At 43.6% G+C, this 20,007-nt stretch overlaps 1 protein-coding gene across 1 annotated transcript in view; it reads right to left on the bottom strand.

Moving 5' to 3' along the window:
• Nucleotides 1–265: 265 nt before the first annotated feature.
• RIPK3 (receptor interacting serine/threonine kinase 3) overlaps nt 266–20,007 on the bottom strand; it is a 150,715-nt gene continuing 130,973 nt past the window's right edge. Inside the window, exons 16-20 of the mRNA XM_073631825.1 lie at nt 15,008–15,063; nt 9,166–9,197; nt 8,274–8,275; nt 6,500–6,667; nt 266–6,398 (exon numbers count right to left, since the gene is read on the bottom strand). Of these exons, the coding sequence (XP_073487926.1) occupies nt 6,010–6,398; nt 6,500–6,667; nt 8,274–8,275; nt 9,166–9,197; nt 15,008–15,063 (647 nt within the window). The 3' untranslated portion in view covers nt 266–6,009. The remainder of the gene's footprint in view (nt 6,399–6,499; nt 6,668–8,273; nt 8,276–9,165; nt 9,198–15,007; nt 15,064–20,007) is intronic.

The following is a 20,007-nucleotide window of genomic DNA, read 5'->3' as shown; positions in this document are numbered from 1 at the left end:
ACGTTCGTTTTTCGAAAATGTGTTCGGCCGATTTTTCGTATAGTGTATGGCCAGCATTAAACACAGGTACCACTTGGTACAGTATTCGGCCCAACCACTGCCTGCCATAGACTTTGACAGGCTCCCTGCAAAACTCCGGGAAGGATGTACTGCCCCTAGATGGTCCTGTGTACAAGAGGGTTAATAAGTAAAAGTAATATATTATTTTGACTCAGTTTAATGTATACAGGTTTCCAATTTTACTGCATTTACCACCCAACTAAAGTTTTTCTTTCACAATAGGTTTATTGAGAAATACCAGAACGAAATAGAGAGGATCAATAAGGAATCATAAAAATCAGCAGATCAGAATGTTTGACAGGTAAACATAAAACGACATAATGCATCTAGTACCGTGGGTTAAAGTGGCCTTGCAGAGGCATCACCTCAGACATTCAAATGGATTTAGAGATCTATCAGAATCTGGAGGTTAAAAGTAAGATATCCAGGGTTGCCATATCTTGAGAAATTATGTTGATCATGTGATACAAAGGGAATTAATTGTGAGGTGATGGAGAAAATAAAAGTACAGTTTTTAGGTGAAGGCATAATAGGCTTCCTTGAAACAGTGCGCTTATGAAGACTGCGCAATGGCAGTAGCATGGGTTAGGAAGTTTTAGAATAGGGGTTAGGCTCTGGAGACGTCCTGGATGCAAGCATGGGTGGCAGTAATGCTAGGGGTAGAAAGTAAGAAATGTAAGAGGGTAGTAAATGTAGAATACTCACCTGGTAATGCTAGTGGGTCGAGTACTTTGCCCTTTATATTCTGGTGTGGGTAGGGCCCTGAGTAAAAGATTGATGGGAACTGACTACCCCTGAATTAATGCTTGTAGGTTTGCACCCTGAATAGTAGTAGACCGTCACGACCTAGACCTAGAGAGAGACTTCATGTGAGGACTCAATGCTGGGGTACTCGAGAAAGAGTATTTGGGAAGATGGCTGGACTTCGTGTAAGTGGCACTGAAATGTTCTGCACTGTAATTAAGAAAAAGTGAGAATGCCAACCTGTTGTTCCAAGTTTGCTTATGTTATTCTTCAGTAAATCATTCTTTATTCCAGAAGGTGGGCATTGGGCCTGAGAGGTCAGAGATAACAAGGGAATACATTAGAAACTTTGTTACTGTGTTATTTGTTAAAAATGGGTAAATTTTGAAAATGTTGCATAGGTTAAGATGGAAAGATTTGGACAGAGGTTGGATATGGGGATGAAAGGAGAGTGTCAGAATCCAGGATTACACCCACCCTGGCCTGAGGGTAGGGGTTGATCGTTGTGCTGTTGATCACAATCAAGAAATTTTGGGGGAGGGGACACAGGGGTGGGGGAGCATTATGAGCTCAGTTTTGGAGAGGTTGCGTTTGAGGAAATTATCTGGCATGCTGATATGTCAGTAAGTACATTGGTAATGCATGAAGAGATAGAAGGGGTGATGTTAAGAGTAAAGAGCTATATTTGGGTGTTGTCAGCATAAAGATGGTATTGGAAGCAGTGGGAGGCTATCAACTGACAAAGGGAGCAGGTGTAATGGAGACCCAGAAAGGGACCCGAGAACTGAGCCTTGGGGGACCTGTACGAGAAGAGGAAGAGATTGAGCTGTAGATAACATTGAAGGTCTTTTGAAGTAGGTAGGAGGAGAACAATGAAACAACAACATTTTGGAGGCCAAGTCAGTGCAGTTTTATTAGGAGGAGCGGGTGGCCAACTGCGTCAAAAGCAGCAGAAAGGTCTGAGAATATGAGTATTGAGTAGTTACCATTAGTTTTAGCAATTACCGGTAGTAATGTCAGTTTCTCCACAGTGTTGCAGGTAAAATCCAGATTGAAAGGGGTTAAGAAGGTCATTATCAGTGAGGTAGTGGCTCAAATGATTGTAGACTAGGTTTTTTGGAAGTTTGGAGATAAATGGGAGCAAGAAGGTGGCATTTAAAGTGTTACTGAACCCAGATCCTGCATTCACTATATATCTGGTCTCCCACAGTACACAGAACATGGAAATGCAATAGTTTTAGTAAATATAAACTGATAAATACCCTTTTCATCAGCTGTATATAGCAGTTAGAGCAATCTTGTGACTTCTATCAGTGTGCGCTGATAACTTGTAGGAGGAGTTTTCATTTCTCCCACAATTGTCCTATAAGGCTTCAAGACTCCTGATCCTCTGTCTAGACAGTGCTAATTGGCCCTGTGCTGATCACATGCACCCTCCCAAGAAAAAAAAACCTCTCTAGCAATACACACCAAACTGTGCAGCCTGACTCCAAAGACTGTAAATATCAGGTTATTTTTTGGAGTCTGTGGAAGAAGGAGACAATCAGGATCGAACAGCCTTTTTGCACAATGCAGAGGATTAACCCCTTAGGTTCCACGCTAAGGGGTATAACAAGAATGCTTTACTGCATATACAGACTGATTTTACTGTAACACTTTAATCATTTACCTGGGGTGGCATCTTTATTGTTAACATATTGTTCCATATTTCAATAAGCCCCCGTCCGCAGACCACGTTACCCACAACCACACATTTGTGGGGAAGAGACCCTTGTCCTCTCAAAATTGTAATAAGCTACTTTGTCAATGCAGGTGTTTGGAAGCAGGCAATGGGTTATAGGGGGATGAGGATGACAGGGGGTAGGGTGTTAGCAAGGCGGCAGTGGGATGCCAGGTGTGATGAGGAGGACAGAGGGTAGGCCGTTAGCAAGGTGGCATTGGGGTGCCAAGTGTGATGAGGATGAAGATGACAGGAGGTAAGGTGTTAGCAAGCTGGCAGTTGTGTGCTAGGTGTGATGAGGATGACAGGGGGTAGTGTATTAGGAAGGTTGCAGTGAGGTGCCAGGTGTGATGAGGATGACAGATTGTAGGTTGTTAGCAAGGTTTCAGTGGGGTGCCAGGTGTGATAATAATGAGGATGACAGGGGTTGAGGTGTTAGCAAGATTGCAGTGGGGTGCCAGGTGTGATGAACATGAGGATGAGGATAACAGGGGGTAGGTTGTTAGCAAGGTTGTAGTGGGGTGCCAGGTGTGATGAACATGAGGAGAAGGATGACAGAGGGTGAGCTGTTAGCAAGGTATCAGTGGGGTGCCAGGTGTGATGAACATGAGGCTGAGGATGACAGGGGGTGGGGTGTTAGCAAGGTTGCAGTGCGGTGCCAGGTAGTAGGAGGATGAGGATGACAGGGGGTAGTGTGTTAGCAAGGTGGTAGTGGGGGGCCAGGTGTGATGAACATGAGGAGAAGAATGACAGAGCGTAAGCTGTTAGCAAGGTATCAGTGGGGTGCCAGGTGTGATGAACATGAGGTTGAGGATGACAGGGGGTGGGGTGTTAGCAAGGTTGCAGTGCGGTGCCAGGTAGTAGGAGGATGAGGATGACAGGGGGTAGTGTGTTAGCAAGGTGGCAGAGGGGGGCCAGGTGTGATGAACATGAGGAGAAGGATGACAGAGGGTGAGCTGTCAGCAAGGTATCAGTGGGGTGCCAGGTGTGATGAACATGAGGCTGAGGATGACAGGGGGTGGGGTGTTAGCAAGGTTGCAGTGGGGTGCCAGGTAGTAGGAGGATGAGGATGACAGGGGGTAGTGTGTTAGCAAGGTGGCAGTGGGGGGCCAGGTGGAATAAGGATGACAGGGGAGAGAGAAAAAGAGGAAAAACACAGAAAGCGAGAAAGAAGGATCACAAATGTGAAAAAAAAAATAAAACATAACACATTTTTGGCACAATCTGTATTATTTATGAATTTAGAAATTGGGAAATCAATGTTTAGACATATCTATTACCTCAATATGCACGTCTGCAGGCTGTAACTGATGCTGCAAAAACATGTACAGTGATGTTATCTCGTTTATGGGAGTCATTGCCTCTTGAAATCCACTATAGCCTGTGTCCTGCTTTTATGGGAGGCGGATCATCCATCAATCAAGATGTGACATGCCACCCACTGTGTTCTTTTTTAGTTACTGGGCATGAAGGAGGAGGGAGGACTGGGCTGTCATTTAGGATCTGTATACAAGCCTAAATGTGTGATGTCAATATCATGTAACCTGACTAGCTCAGCTCAAACAGGAAATATTCTCTCCAACAACAGAGACCAAACTGAGCATGTGCAGCAGGCCTACTCTGACTGTGTCTTATCTGGACTTGTCCAGTGTGACCCTGCAGGAGGGGGAGGATCTGTGCATACATGATCAAACAGCCTTTTTACACGATGAGGAAGATCCAACCACTTTGCATATTATTTTATATATACTGTGATTCTGTACTTGCCAAATATGCTGCAGAAATCTCCCTCCACTGAGTCTGGCTGCAACCATTTTAACTGTGGGCAGCTGAAGCTGCTGCCTGTTCACTTCCTGGATTTACACAGACACAAAGAGGCACATCTCCAGCTTTGCAGCCCTGCAGCTCTCATATGACTCATCCCCCTCCCTTCCTGGCAAACTCTCATGAGAGTGAGAGCGAGAGCTGTGCATGATGTCATAAGCCTAGGCTTTTTACCAGACAAGAAACAGGAAGTGGGCTGTATAAGGTATTTACTGGCAGAAAAAAAATGTTTTACTATCCAAAGTTAAAACAACAAGGGGAGAAGATTTAATAGATGGAAAGTTAAAAAAATGACTGGAGGTCAGCTTTAAGTTTCACAGTAAGTATCACAAGCATGCTATTCTGCATATACAGACAGATTTTACTGTTGTGGGTTTAGTAACACTTTAAAGTTGCTGAGGAAAGGCATTTTAAGTATGGGGGGGGGCAACCAGTGCAAGTTTTAGAGGGGTGTAGAAGATGCTGGAAGAGAGGGAGAGATTAGAGATGTGAGTGTTGAATAGAGCAAGAAAGTAACCAGAGTAGTTTTGAGGGAAAGGGGTCCAGGGGGCAGGTGGTTAGGTGGGTGTCAGACAAAAGTATAGCAACTTCCTCTGTGATAAAAGGGTGAAGGGAAAAATATATTGAATGTAGTGTTAGACATGTTATGTTAGGTGTGGGAGATATCTGGACAGTCAAAATCAGTCTTGTGTGAATAATTGGAAATATCCTGGGTAGTAAATAAGTTAGTGGGTGATGGCGGTGGGAGATGAAGTAGAATGTTAAGGGTAGAAAAAAAGCTGATGATGATTGGATGAGGGGGTTAATGAGAGTGATGATACAGGTCTTGGTCTTTGGCAGGGCAAGCCCAAAAACTGTATTTTTGGAGGGCAGATTTATATGGGGTGAAGTCTTGCAGGGGTTAGATTTAGATTTACACCACAGTCACTTAAGAGCATAACTATGTCTTTTGAGACCTCTGGTGTCTTCTGTTTGCCACGGCTTTGGTGTCCAGGGCCAAAATCTGTGTTTGATGATGGTGGCAAGTGTGTCCACAGAGGACTAAGCGAGCAGTTGTTGACAGAAGTGGCAAGATCAGGGCAGGAAAAGGGTGAGATTTTATTGTAAAGGTAGTCTGTTGCAGAGAAGAAAGGGGTTAAAGTGTCAAAGTCATAGTTCAATAAAAGAAATTAGATGAAGACAAAGGTATGGATACTCATGAATATGAAGTTATTTTAAAACTTTGCAACTGTAGTTGACAGAATGCTTGAGAACTGTGGCTGATGAAGTCCAGGTTCTTGAAGGTAGAAGTGGGGGAGTTCAGGATGATATAGCTGCCATCTGGGAAGAGCATGATGAGATGGGGTTGCTGTATTCAAAGCCCAATTTTTGGAAGCACAGGTTAGGATGCTTGAAATTGTCAATTCCGGTGGTTAAAAGGACAGTTTAAATGGAAACCCTCATCCATATTTAATGTTATGTACAAATTGTAGGTAGGGTTTCAGGCTTCTGCACATAAGTCTGGAATGGGCTGTAAACTGCAGTTCTGCAAGGTAATGTTCTTTTTTTCATAGTGTGCCAGGAGTAAGCAGACTTTGGTGCAGTAGTCAACCCATGTTTTTTATCGAGCTATGCACCACGTTTTTCACTGTAGGAAGCACTGCTATAGTTAATGCCAATAATCATTGCTTAGAGTTCTCCTGTTCTCCTGAAGAGCTGCTTGAATTAATATTGTCCTTTCCTTGTAATGAGTTGCTCACAGTTGTATCCTTTGTAGTTGGTATTTCTAGTGGTTGATCAGTTTGCCTTTCAGTCTCTTGTGCAGGCAGAGCTGCATCAGAAAAATCTTCTCCTGCCTTTGTGGGGAGACACACTTCTGAAGTATGGGATGGTTGTGAAATATGTACACTTTTTGTTGGGGCGAGGGAGTTTATACGTGCAGTTTGGCCAGGTTGTGGAGTGCTAGGTTTGGTGCTTGGCCTCTGATATTGACTTGAGCCCCTAGCATACATTGTATTGTTGTCTCCAATTTGTAGTGGACCATTGTTATTACTGATTTGAATATTATAAGCTGAAATGACAGATGTATAAAGTTTACCATTTACGGTACTTTATTCTTTTCAATATGGCAGCAGAATAAAATATTACAAATGTTAGTTTATAAATGCTTACTCTGAGTTTGTGCAGGGTAACTTTTGGGTCTGGTCCCGCCAGGATATTGATTCCTTGGGTTAATATTGCTATGATGACTATGTCCTGTTGTCCCGTAAACCATGGTATTATTATCACCTAATTGACATGGTCCCTTATTGTCAATGATTGATATATTAGTACTGTTAGCTGAAACGACAAGAGCATAATGCAATTATTTTCCTTTTCAGTATGTCATTGAAGATTTCGATTTTTATTTACCTTGCCTTCAAAAAAAAAAAGTCACAACCATTTTAATTACTAATTTACATTTTTCTTTTCACTTCATCATAATCCAGAGGTCAGACTAGATTACACAAAGAGAGACATTTTGTCTGGCATGTATAGGTTCGCAATCTGAACTCCTTAAGAAGCATTGGAATGTTTACTCTCTTCAATGTGTGTTTAATATTCAAGAAATTAGCTTGTTCTAAAACTAAATAAAAATGTATTGAAAAGAAGAAATTGGTTTGTTGTAAATAATCTTGTCATAGGTTTTAAAAAAAAACTAGCAATATGTGTTTGTCCTGATTTCTTCTGCCTCCTTTACAGTGTTACAAAAAGCTCCTTCTCACAATGCAAGTCTACAATTTGGCCAACTCATTGAAAAGAATGCATTCTTGAATGACTAATACCATAACAGTCGATAAAACTGAAATTTATTCTGCCTATATTTTGCCTTCATTTGTTTTTCTTTGCCCTTTACTAACATGCTAGTTACATTATTAAATAAACATGGTTTTCATTACATTCCTGGCTCTCTGTGCTTCTCTAGGCAATGCAAGCAGACCATGGCTGGTGGGAGGGACCAGCAGAGTGCTGTACATGACTTCTAAAAGGCTTCAGTAGCCTCTGTGTTTGCAAGAACTGAAATCCAATCAATGGAAAGAGTGGGCCAGGGACTGTAAGGCTCAGGAGAAAAGAACTTGATTATGCTAGATGTCTTCCAGCCAGGAAATGATGCGGGCTCTGTCTGACCTGCTATAGCTTCTAATAAACACTGTGAGAAGCTTATTTTTGCCTGTGTTGTTATTCCCACAGACAGAAATCTGCTTGGCTATTATACTGTAACTAGTATTCGTGAGATTATTGATCTCACACATCTATGCATCACACATCCGAAACATCTATGTGTATATGGTCATTAAACTAAAATTGTGCTGGCTCTGTAGTGTCTGCATTAATAGTCTAACCTTTTATAGACTGTGCTCCAGTTGCTCACCCTAAATGTAGATTTATATTGGAAGAGGCCAATAAATCACCATAAGGAATTGCATAAGAAAAGCTAGTTGTAGTCTGCAGAGGTGCAGATGTTTGCATTGTTGTTGAAGGTAGCAGCTTTCACTTTTCTATTTTTTTTTGTGAATTGTGCAGTCTAGTGACCTGATATAAAGTTTGCTAAAGACATTCGATTATTGTCATGTTTGGTTTTCTTAAAGCGGTAGTAAAGTTTTTTTTCTTTTTATTTAATTATATAGGCCCTTGGGTGTGGTATGCCATAATGTGCTAATATTCACTGCATGTTAGCAAATTATGGCAGTCTTACTTGTCATAATGTGCCCTCAAGCACTGCACTGTCACCGATCCTGCGGGTCCCAGGTGCTTCCATTTTCACACTGTCTTCTATCAGGGTTCTGGCTGTTCGGCCACTTATATGGCCAAGTTGCGATGATGTCACTCCCATGCATGCACACGCGAGTCACATCATTGCGGTAAAAATCAGGTGCCGTACATGTCTGCTGAGCTGTGCATACACTACTCAGTGTACCTGACACCTGACAGGCAGTAGGAAAGATTTAAGACAGAAGAGACTGATAGGGGCTCTTCCATCATATAAACCCTGCCTGTCAGCAAATTTTAATCACCACTTTAAAGAGTATATTGCTTCAAATTTTCTTTAATGCTGGCCACAAAAATGATTGACTAGTGAGCATAGGTGTGCGCACAGGGTGTTCCGGGTGTACCTGGGCACACCCTAATCACCCTATGCGGTGCCGATTCCCTTCTGCTTTCTGGTGCCCTCTGTCTCCCCCCTGCAGTGCTGCCAGCTTCCCTCCTCTCCCGCTGGCTGCTGCAGGGAATGTTTCAGGATGGAGAGCAGGGGAAGGGGCCAGTAAATATTTAAATTACCGTATCCTTCCTTTTCAGAATGGACACAGTGAGTGATCTGTACTGATCACTCCTGTGTTCATTCTTAAAGTGTTAATAAACCCAGTAATATGAAAATAGTTCATCTGCCTACCCCCCACAGTGTCCACAGCTTCCACAGCTTCTAAATCTTCTTTTTACATTCAAATACTGCCACTATATACCTATTATTTTTCGCTGATCTGTATACCACAATTACATGATAAACTGCAGGGTTTCTCCAGTGCTGAGAGTTCAGGCGGGTGTGGATTTTCACTACAGCCTGTATACATGTCCACATGTATGATGCCAATATCATGTGACCTGGCTATCTCTGAGAACAAGTAACTGTTCTTATTTTCTTAGGGAAACTTGTACATATCAGCCTTCCTGTCACTCTTTATATATTTTGTATTACTTTTTTCAATTCTGACAACATTGTTATTATACAGTTATGTTACATTAACATTTGGGTACAGGTCCAAATGGATGTAGCTGTTTGATTCCTGTGATCAAAGCACTTGCCTGTTGGAGGTGGTGAAGGGACATTAAACTGGAAAAATGAAAAAAGAAAAAGAAATTAAATGGCAGCCCATTGTCTGACCTTACAAGTAAATTGTATTTTATATCCTTAATGATTTATAATTTCAGATAAAGAAGAAAGCATTGGATATAAACATGATCATTTTTTTACAGAATATCCATTCTACCTGGTCTTTTGGGAATCCTTTTAATAGAACACTGGAGCCAATACTAGCTTAATATGTTTATAATAATATTAGTAGGGGTCTGAGGAATTTATATAACTGTATAACCATTTTTGAGCACAAAACAAAAACATAAACTTACAATATTCAATTTTTATTAGCAGGATTCTTTAACTGTTACATCTCAGGGTTTTTTTTGTAAATATTGCAATTGCATAGTTTCATTGTTTTTCTCCATACATAGGCAGTGTGTCTTCCTACTCTCTTATCTTTTCCATTAAAGTGGATGTAAACCCTCACATATATCCAGTGAAGTGAACAGCCTCAGATGATACACAAGGATGAAACAAATCTTCCTACATAAGATTTACATGTATATCTGCTGTTTTCAGCTTTATATATTCTTTAGAAAATGCACATCGTGTTACAGATTTTCTCTTCCTGTTCAGCACTGGAAGTGAAGTCTGGGCATACAGCAAAGACAGCTGATTGGAGAAAAGGCATCCCCCATCCACATAGGAAGAGACAGGCAGAAACTTGTAGAGCTGTTGGGTGAATAGTTCAGCTCTCTGTTAATCTATTTATCGCAACCTCCCAGGACACAAAATTCAGGCTGGTTTTATCAGTTGATGTAGAACTTGTCAGAAGTTATCATGCTGATAAAAGAAGAATGGAGCAGGAGAAGGCCACAGGACTTAGTGCTTTAAAGAGAGTAAGAAAACACTAAAGATATATGTGCCCAGCTCAATCCAGTTGGATGCTGGCCACCGATGTGACTCTGGCAGCCATCTTAGATGTGGCAGAGTCCTTTTAACACTCTGGCTCCTGGGTTTGGTGCACATTCTAGCATGTGGGTAGTGTAGGGACAGGTCATCCAATGGCTGAAAGTGCTTAAAAAAAACTGAGGGTTTAACATCACTTTAATCTCTCTCTGTAATTAATCTCTCTGTGCCGCGTATACACGGTCAGAATTTCCGACAACAAATGTTCGATGGGAGCTTGTTGTCGGAAATTCCGACCGTGTGTAGGCTCCATCGGACATTTTCCATTGGAATTTCCGACAAACAAATTTGAAACAAAATCCGTTGTCAGAAATTCCGATCATGTGTACAAAATTCCACACATGCTCGGAATCAAGCAGAAGAGCCGCACTGGCTATTGAACCTAATTTTCCCAGTTCGTCGTACGTGATGTACGTCACCCGGTTCTTGACGTTCGGAATTTCCGACAACATTTGTGTGACAGTGTGTATGCAAGACAAGTTTGAGCCAACATCTGTCGGAAAAAAAACATTGATTTTGTTGTCGGAATGTGCGATCGTGTGTACGCGGCATAACTGTTGTTGCTCATGCTTATAACACTTACCGAAATCAGTTCTCGCTTGTTTCTTAGGAAGGCCTCATACACGTGAACATTGTTTTCATCTTACTTTATAAACACTAGTCTGAAGAGCACTAGATTCAGAAAGTAGTCACCAAGCTTTTAACAAGCTTCAAACAACTTTCCTAAAGTCCTTAAAGTGGGGGTCCAGGCTTTAATTAACTAAACTTAAACCCATCCCCTTTCTAACCCCTATTCTAACTACCCTGTAGAAAGAAGTCCAGTCACATGATCAGCTCCCAGCGGCAGCTTCAGGGGAGAGGAGGAATAGCTGACAGTGGATGGCCCATTGTAAGCTTATAGGTGATGTCACTGCCCAGACATTCCATTTGTTGTTGGTGCTCTCTCCTCTCCCCTGAAGCCAGCCGCTGGGGAGATAATATGACCAAACCAGAGAATAGGTAAGTAAGTATAGGCATCTTCCTTTTACAGGGTAGTTAGAGTAAGAGTTAGAAAGGGGAGTTAAGGGGTGGGGGCTGTTTAGGCTTAGTTAGTTAGAGCCTGGAATTTCACTTTAAAGCATTCTACAGCTCCAGTGAGAGCCAGTTAAATATATAAATGGGAGTGCTGGTTGTAGGTCTGACCAAGCTTTTAGCAGGCTTTGATAGATCCCACATTACGATCTGTATTCTACACAGAATAGAGCTGATTGCAACTTGTTCAATGCTTTGTAAATGCTTATTAAATATGATGCCTTCAGACTAGTGTTTACAAGCTTATATTAAACCATGTATGTACTGTGTATGAAGTCTACCTACCCCCTTTAGAGCCCACTTGTGTTTTCTCTACTATCACCAGTTCAGGCTCTCTCTTTCTTATGTGCAATGGATTTTTCAGCCCACTCTTTGATTATCCTATAAATCATTCTCCAATGATGCTCAATACTTTGCTAAAGAACTTGTGAGAGCTTTTTTCTTTACTGAGCTTTTCTAACCTTCTACTAACAGGTGGGACTGTCAGTAGAAGCGCACCATTTTGTAGTTGTGCATCTTTCTACAGTTGCTTGCTGTGACCAAAATGAAGTGAACCTGGCGGCCTGGAGATGGAAAGCATAACCTTTCTAGTGCTGGAGCTTTCAGTTATGCATTCGCTATATACACTGAGCAAAATTATTAATGCAACACTTTTGTGTTTGCCCCTATTTATATCATATCTACGACTTTTTCTATGTACACAAAAGGCCTATTTCTCTCAAATATTCTTCACAAATCTGTCTAAATCTGCGTTAGTGAGCACTTCTCCTTTGCCAAGATAATCCGTCCACCTCACAGGTGTGGCATATCAAGATGCTGATTATACAGCATGATTATTGCACAGGTGTGCCTAAGGCTGGCCACAATAAAAGGTCGCTCTAAAATGTGCAGTTTTACTTTATTGGGGGGGTGGGGGGTCCGAAAACCAGTCAGTATCTGGTGTGACCACCATTTGCCTCACGCAGTGCAGCACATCTCCTTCGCATAGAGTTGATCAGGTTGTTGATTGTGGCCTGTGGAATGTTGGTCCATTCCTCTTCAATGGCTGTGCGAAGTTGCTGGATATTGGCAGGAACTGGAACACGCTGTCATATACGCCGATTCAGAGCATCCCAAACATGCTCAATAGGTGACATGTCCAGTGAGTATGCTGGCCATGCAAGAACTGGGAAGTTTTCAGCTTCCAGGAACTGTGTACATATCTGTGCAACATGGGGCCGTGCATTATCATGCTGCAACATTAGGTGATAGTCGTGGATGAATGGCACAACAATGGGCATCAGGATCTCGTCACGGTATCTCTGTGCTGTTCGTTGTCCATAGCATACGTCTGCCCATACCATAACCCCACCGCCACCATGGACCACTCGATCCACAACATTGACATCAGCAAACCGCTCACCCACACGACGCCATACATGCTGTCTGTCATCTGCCCTGTACAGTGAAAACCGGTATTCATCCGTGAAGAGAACACCTGTCCAAAGTGCCAGACGCCATCGAATGTGAGCATTTGCAGACTCAAGTTGTTTACAAGGACAAACTGCAGTCAGGTCGAGACCCCAATGAGGACGACGAGCATGCAGATGAGCTTCGCTGAGACGGTTTCTGACAGTTTGTGCAGAAATCCTTTGATTGTGCAAACCGATTGTTGCAGAAGGTGTCCGGGTGGCTGGTCTCAGAAGATCTTGGAGGTGAAGATGCTGGATGTGGAGGTCCTAGGCTGGTGTGGTTATACCTGGTCTGCAGTTGTGAGGCCGGTTGGATGTACTGCCAAATTCTCTGAAATGCCTTTGCAAATGGCTTATTGTAGAGAAATGAACATTCAATCCAAGGGTAACAGCTCTGGTGGACATTCCTGCAGTCAGCATGCCAATTACACGCTCCCTCAAAACTTGCAACATCTGTGGCGTTGTGCTGTGTGATAAAAACTGCACATTTTAGAGTGGCCTTTTATTGTGGCCAGCCTAAGGCTCACCTGTGCAATAATCATGCTGTTTAACCACTTAAGCCCTGGATCATTTGGCTGCCCAAAGACCAGAGCACTTTTTGCGATTCGGCACTGCGTCACTTTAACTGACAATTGCGTGGTCGTGCAACGTGGCTCCCAAACATAATTGACATCCTTTTTTCCCCACAAATAGAGCTTTCTTTTGGTGGTATTTAATCACCTCTGCGGTTTTTATTTTTTGTGCTATAAACAAAAAAATTAGCGACAATTTTGAAAAAAAACACATTATTTTTTACTTTTTGCTATAATAAATATCCCCAACAAATATATAAAAAAACATTTTTTTCCCTCAGTTTAGGTTGATACGTATTCTTCTACATATTTTTGGTAAAAAAAAAACAAAATTGCAATAAGCGTTTATTGATTGGTTTGCGCAAAAGTTATAGTGTCTACAAAATAGGGGATAGTTTTATGGCATTTTTTATTAATAATTTTTTTTTTTACTAGTAATGGCGGCGATCAGCAATTTTTAGCGTGACTGCGACATTATGGTGGACAAATCGGACACTTATGGCGTGATTTTGGGAGCATTCACATTTATACAGCAATCAGTGCAATTAAAAATGCACTGATTACTGTGTAAATGTGACTGGCAGTGAAGGGGTTAACCACTAGGTGGCGCTGTATGGATTAAGTGTGTCCTAGGGAGTGATTCTAACTGTGGGGGGAGCGGTAATCAGTGTCAGTGTCACTAGGCAGAACGAGGAAATGCTTGTCTACATCAGCAATTCCCCGTTCTTCCTCTCCGTGAGACGACCCGCCATCACACTCATGGAGGCCGCGGCGGGCACGCACGCATGCCCGCCAACTGCTTCTTAAAGGGCAACGTACAGGTATGTTAATCTGCCTGTACGTGCCCTTCTGCCGGCGTAGATCAGCGTGAGCCGGTCGGCAAGCGGCTAATCAGCATCTTGATATGCCACACCTGTGAGGTGGATGGATTATCTCGGCAAAGAAGAAGTGCTCGTTAACCCAGATTTAAACAGATTTGTGAACAATATTCGAGAAAAATAGGCATTTTGTGTACATAGAAAAAGTCGTAGATCTTTGAGTTCAGCTCATGATAAATAGGGACAAACACAAAAGTGTTGCGTTTATAATTTTACTCAGTGTACATTCTGCTTTAAACATCTGAACTCATACAGCCTTCTGTCCTGTTGCTGCTATAGAGGGGTTTTTGAACACAAGTACTCTAAATAAGGCACTAAGTAAGGTACTCACAAAGTACAAGAAAGTACATTTGCTTTTTAGCAAATATACCCTTTAGGTTTGTCCAGTTTATCTATTACTTTTCATGAGGGCAGATTAAATCGTATTTCCCAGCCAGTTCCAGAACATGTAAAGGATATTCTGCCTGCCTGATTTGTATGTATTTCCTTTTTTAAATGAATGGGGTTGATTTACAAAAGACTAATAGGCTGCTCACAAATTTTACTTTGCTCAGTGAATGAGTTGAAGCTCTGTTGACGTCTATATTCTAGTCACGTACAAGCAAAATATATATTTTTTTGTATTTATTATCCTTGCATGTGATTTGGTGTTCTTTGCAAAGTGAGTTTTCACCGTATCCACTAAACTAAAGGAAAATTCCATTGTGAAGTGAACAGCCTATTTGTCTTTAGTAAATCAACCTTATTGAATCATACATTAAATTGTTAACTTGCAATTAATTTAATTTAGGTAATAATACATTCTAAATTGATCTGAATCTGTCTTGATTATGCCTTTGTGTGGGGGTCAGTAGTATCTTTACCTGTCATTCAATCAGAAAAAAAAATTGCCACTGACTTACATTTGAAGGGAAGAAGGAAGGCAGAGAATTTGAAGGGTAGAAGGAAGGCTGAAAACCTGCAAGTAAACAAGAGCCCATAGGAAAAAAGAAAGTTACTCATATACCGTGTTAGAAGCATTAAAATAATGTGCATATGTTTTATGATTTGTTAAATATTTGTATCACGTACAGTGTGTTTTATCAAGTAACATTCAGGCTCACAAACACATCAAATATTTAGATCTATCCCCAAAGCTGGAGTTTCTGTGAATGGTCTGTGAAAAGATGACCTGAGATGGAAATGAAGGCCAATAATCCTATTTCCAGTTTAATTCCTAATATTTAAAGTGGATGTCGGCAACCGGTCAAACACAAACACAATCTACCAGTTGATTGTAGTCATGTGATAGGTAGACTGTGATGTTCCAACAGCTCTTTACTTTTCCTGCCGCCTTTCAGACCTCAAATCGGAGCGGCAAAAGAAATTGCAGAGATTAAGTATTATGCCACGTACACACGAGCGGACTTTCTGGCAGACTTGGTCCGGTGGACCGGACTCCGTCGGACAATTCGATCGTGTGTGGGCTCCAACGGACTTTTTTTCCCCAAAAGTCCGACGGACCTAGAAATAAAACATGTTTCAAATCTTTCTGACAGACTCGAGTCCGGTCGAAAAATCCGCTCATCTGTATGCTAGTCCGACGGACTAAAACCGATGCTAGGGCAGCTATTGGCTATCAACTTCCTTATTTTAGTCCGGTCGTACGTCATCACGTACGAATCCGTCGGACTTTGGTGTGATCGTGTGTAGGCAAGTCCGTTCATTAGGAAAGTCCGTCGGAAGTCTGTCGAAAAGTCTGGTTGAAAAGTCCGCTCGTGTGTATGCGGCATCAGGTGTCATATGATGCTGAGGGAATATTGGAAGGACTTCCTTCACTTTGCTGGGCACTGCTGCATCTGAGGTCTGTTGAGTGAACTTTACAGAGGGAGGTAGGAATATGTTCTGTGGATGATTGGAGGTTAGGGGGTAGATGTTTGTACTGTGTCATGAGCAGGACATGTGCATTAATTACTCCTGACCTCAGCACTGTGTGTCACGTACTACTGACCTCTACACTGTGGGGTTTATTTACTAAAGGCAAATCCACTTTGCACTACAAGTGCACTTGGAAGTGCAGTCACTGTAGATCTGAGGGGTTCATGCAAAGAAAATAAAAAACAGCATTTTTTGCTTGTACATGATTGGATCAGCAGAGCTTCCCCTCAATTCAGATCTTCCCCTTTGATTTGTCTTTAGTAAATCAACCCCTGTGTGTTACATACTACTGACCTCTGCACTTTGCCTTACTTACTCCTGACCCCAGCTAGTTTGTCACTGACTTCTGAACTCTTCGTTACTTGCTCCTGAACCCTGCACTCTGCATTACCTTTTAGTGACTTCTTTATTCTGCCTTGCATATTATTGCTCTCTGAACTCTGCATTACTTATTACTGACCCCTAAACTTGCCCAATTTTCCTTACTTTTCAATTGAGCCTTGTTATGTTATATCCGTTAAAACAAGCACTTTGTCTCCTCCCATGATGATTTTTGATCTCTTCCATGTTGTTCAGCTAAATCTCCACCTCTCCAGGATTGCCGCTCCCTGAACTAAGGGGTGGGGTCAATGTACTGATTAAATTATCTCTATGTTTAACTAAATTTATATAAACATCCCAATTTTGAAAAGTAAAACTGCAACTTGATCATAATCAGGGCCGTCTTTAGCGCAGGGCAAACGGGGCAGCTGCCCAGGGCCCTGTCATTGCTTGGGGCCCAAAGCAGAGCTGCCCGTTACCCCTGCGCGCTGCCCGCAAATCGGCGCTGAATTATGTGATGTCAGCCGCGGCGGCGCGCACGGCGCCCACACTGCCAGTGCCTTTTTTTTTCCATTTGAGGAGCGGCCTGTGGGTGGGCGGGGCCTTGAGCTCCACTGACGCTCTGGCCCCGCCCCTTGCTATGCGTGCAGACAGTGCTGTGTTAGCACTGACTCGGAGGAGCGGAGAAGCGGGGGAGGAGTGAGACAGGGCCCTGGGCAGCGCAAAGTGGAGAGTGCACTGAAGCCTGGTGAAGTGAAAAAACTAAGGAGCAGTGTGGAGAACTTAGCTGAGCTTTCCACGACCAGGTAAGGTCTTTTCTCCTCCCCTGGCTCATGCTCCCCCCTATCCCCATGCCATGTCTTGTGTAATAAAAGAAAGTTAAAAAAAACTTAGCAATTCTGTAGTCCACTGTCCAGGCTGAGTGAGGCCTCAGAAGAGAGCACACAGCATGATTTACAGGAACATGGCATACTGTATTTAGGCTGCTTTCACACTGAAAGCACCCGGGCATTGGTGGTAAAACGCCACTGTTTTTAGTGGCGCTTTACCGTCGTTTTTGCTGCGCTTTTCGGCCTCTAGCGGGGCACTTTAAACCCCAGCCGAAAAAGGGTTAAAAGCGACTGCAAAGCACCGCTACGGCGGTGCTTTGCCGGTGGTTCAGCGGCGCTGCCCATTGATTTCAATGGGCAGGGGCGCTTTAGGAGCGGTGAGTTCGCCGCTCCTAATGCGCTCCAAAGAAGCTGCTGGCAGGACTTTTTCTGACGCCCTGCCAGCGCACCGCTCCAGTGTGAAAGCCCTTGGGGCTTTCACACTGGAGTGAATGGAGCCGCTGTTTCAGGGCACTTTGCAGGCACTATTTTTAGCGCTATAGCGCCTGCAAAGCGCCTCAGTGTGAACTGCTTGATGGGCTTATTTGGGCCTAGCTGGTTCACATGTATGTGTTTTGGTGGCCCACATTTGCGCAGGCACAGTGCCCAATCATTTGAATGGACTGCCATGTCTGCGTTTCCTGCAAAAAAAAAAGGTGCATGCAGCATTTAATAGGGCTGCACACACCTATGCCCATCAAGCAATGAAATACAGCACTGTCTGTTCATTATACTTTTGCACCATGTGACTTACCTGCAGTTCCTGCTCCGGCAAACTTGCTGCATTTTTAGATGTTTAGGCCACGCTTTTAAAGACACAGTACGTTTGTGTGCGCAGGAACTGCAGGTAAGTCGCATGGTGCAAAAGCCGAATGAATTTCAAGGCCACTGCATTTTTAAAATGCTGCATGCAACTTTTTTTTTCTGCAGGAAACGCAGGCATGGCAGCCCATTCAAATGAATGGGCTGCTGTGCCTGCGCAAATGTGGGCCGCCAAAACACATACATGTGAATGTGTGATGTGACAATGGCTTCAATGTAATTGGGGTGCTGTGATGTGTAAAGGGGTACTATGACATGAACAGGCATGTACTGGCCATCGGGACTACCGGGAGTTTCCCGGTGGGCCGATGGCTCAGTGGGCCGGTTCCAGCGGCCGCCTAATTTGCCTTTTGCATCGTTTCCCAGTTGTTCTGTGGTGAGGTCCGCCGCGATGTACCCCAATGTAACCTGATGTGCCCCATGTGCTTTGATGTGCCCCATGTGCTTTGATGTGCCCCAATGTACCCTGATGTGCCCCATGCCCTGATGTGCTTTGTGCCCCGTGTCCTGATGTGCTGTGCCCCAATGTCGTGTGCCCTGATGTACTGTGACCTGTGCCCTGATGTGCTGTGCCCTGATGTGCTGTGTCCTGATGTGCCCTGATGTGCTGTGTCCTGATGTGCTATACCCTGTACCCTGATGTGCTGTGCCCTGATGTGCTGTGTGCTGATGTGCTATACCCTGTACCCTGATGTGCTGTGCCCTGATGTGCTGTGTCCTGATGTGCTATACCCTGTACCCTGATGTGCTGTGTCCTGATGTGCTATACCCTGTACCCTGATGTGCTGGGCTCTGTACCCTGATGTGCTGTACCCTGTGCCCTGATGTGCTGGGCTCTGTACCCTGATGTGCTGTGTCCTGATGTGCTGTACCCTGATGTGCTGTGTCCTGATGTGCTATACCCTGTACCCTGATGTGCTGTGTCCTGATGTGCGGTGTCCTGATGTGCTATACCCTCTACCCTGATGTGCTGTGCCCTGATGTGCTGTGTCCTGATGTGCTATACCCTGTACCCTGATGTGCTGTGTCCTGATGTGCGGTGTCCTGATGTGCTATACCCTCTACCCTGATGTGCTGGGCTCTGTACCCTGATGTGCTGTGTCATGATGTGCCCTGATGTGCTGTGTCCTGATGTGCTATACCCTGTACCCTGATGTGCGGTGTCCTGATGTGCTATACCCTCTACCCTGATGTGCTGGGCTCTGTACCCTGATGTGCTGTGTCCTGATGTGCCCTGATGTGCTGTGTCCTGATGTGCCCTGATGTGCTGTGTCCTGATGGGCTATACCCTGTACCCTGATGTGCTGTGTCCTGATGTGCTATACCCTGTACCCTGATGTACTGGGCTCTGTACCCTGATGTGCTGTACCCTGTGCCCTGATGTGCTGGGCTCTGTACCCTGATGTGCTGTGACCTGATGTGCTATACCCTGTACCCTGATGTGCTGTGTCCTGATGTGCTATACCCTCTACCCTGATGTGCTGGGCTCTGTACCCTGATGTGCTGTACCCTGTGCCCTGATGTGCTGTGCCCTGATGTGCTGTGTCATGATGTTCTGTGTCCTGTCCCCTGATGTGTTATGCCCTGGGTCGGTCTGGATGAAGTCCAGGGCCACATTTTTGTCCCAGTCCAGCTCTGGACATGAAGGGGACTCTAATGTAACAGGGGCGCTGTGATGTGTAAAGGGGCACTATAATGTGGAAAGGTCTGCAATGCAATGGGGGCTGTGATATGAGGAGGCTGCAATGTAATGGGCGCTGTGATATGACGAGGCTGTAATGTTTTTTAAAGACAAATCTATGTTTGTGTCTGTTTTTTGAGATGTTGGGGTGAAGAGCAAAATTGAATTGGGGGGGGGGCCCAAAAAAAATGTTTGCCCGGGGTCCAAACCATATTAAAGACGGCCCTGATCATAATAAAAAGTCCATATTTTTTATTGTTAGAATAACAAACCTAGATGAAGACTCAACATG

Source organism: Aquarana catesbeiana, linkage group LG01 (genome assembly GCF_042186555.1).
Source record: "Aquarana catesbeiana isolate 2022-GZ linkage group LG01, ASM4218655v1, whole genome shotgun sequence".
Lineage (NCBI taxonomy): Eukaryota > Metazoa > Chordata > Amphibia > Anura > Ranidae > Aquarana > Aquarana catesbeiana.
The sequence above is the reverse complement of the archived record's forward strand: the minus strand, read 5'-3'. Positions and strand labels throughout refer to the sequence as shown.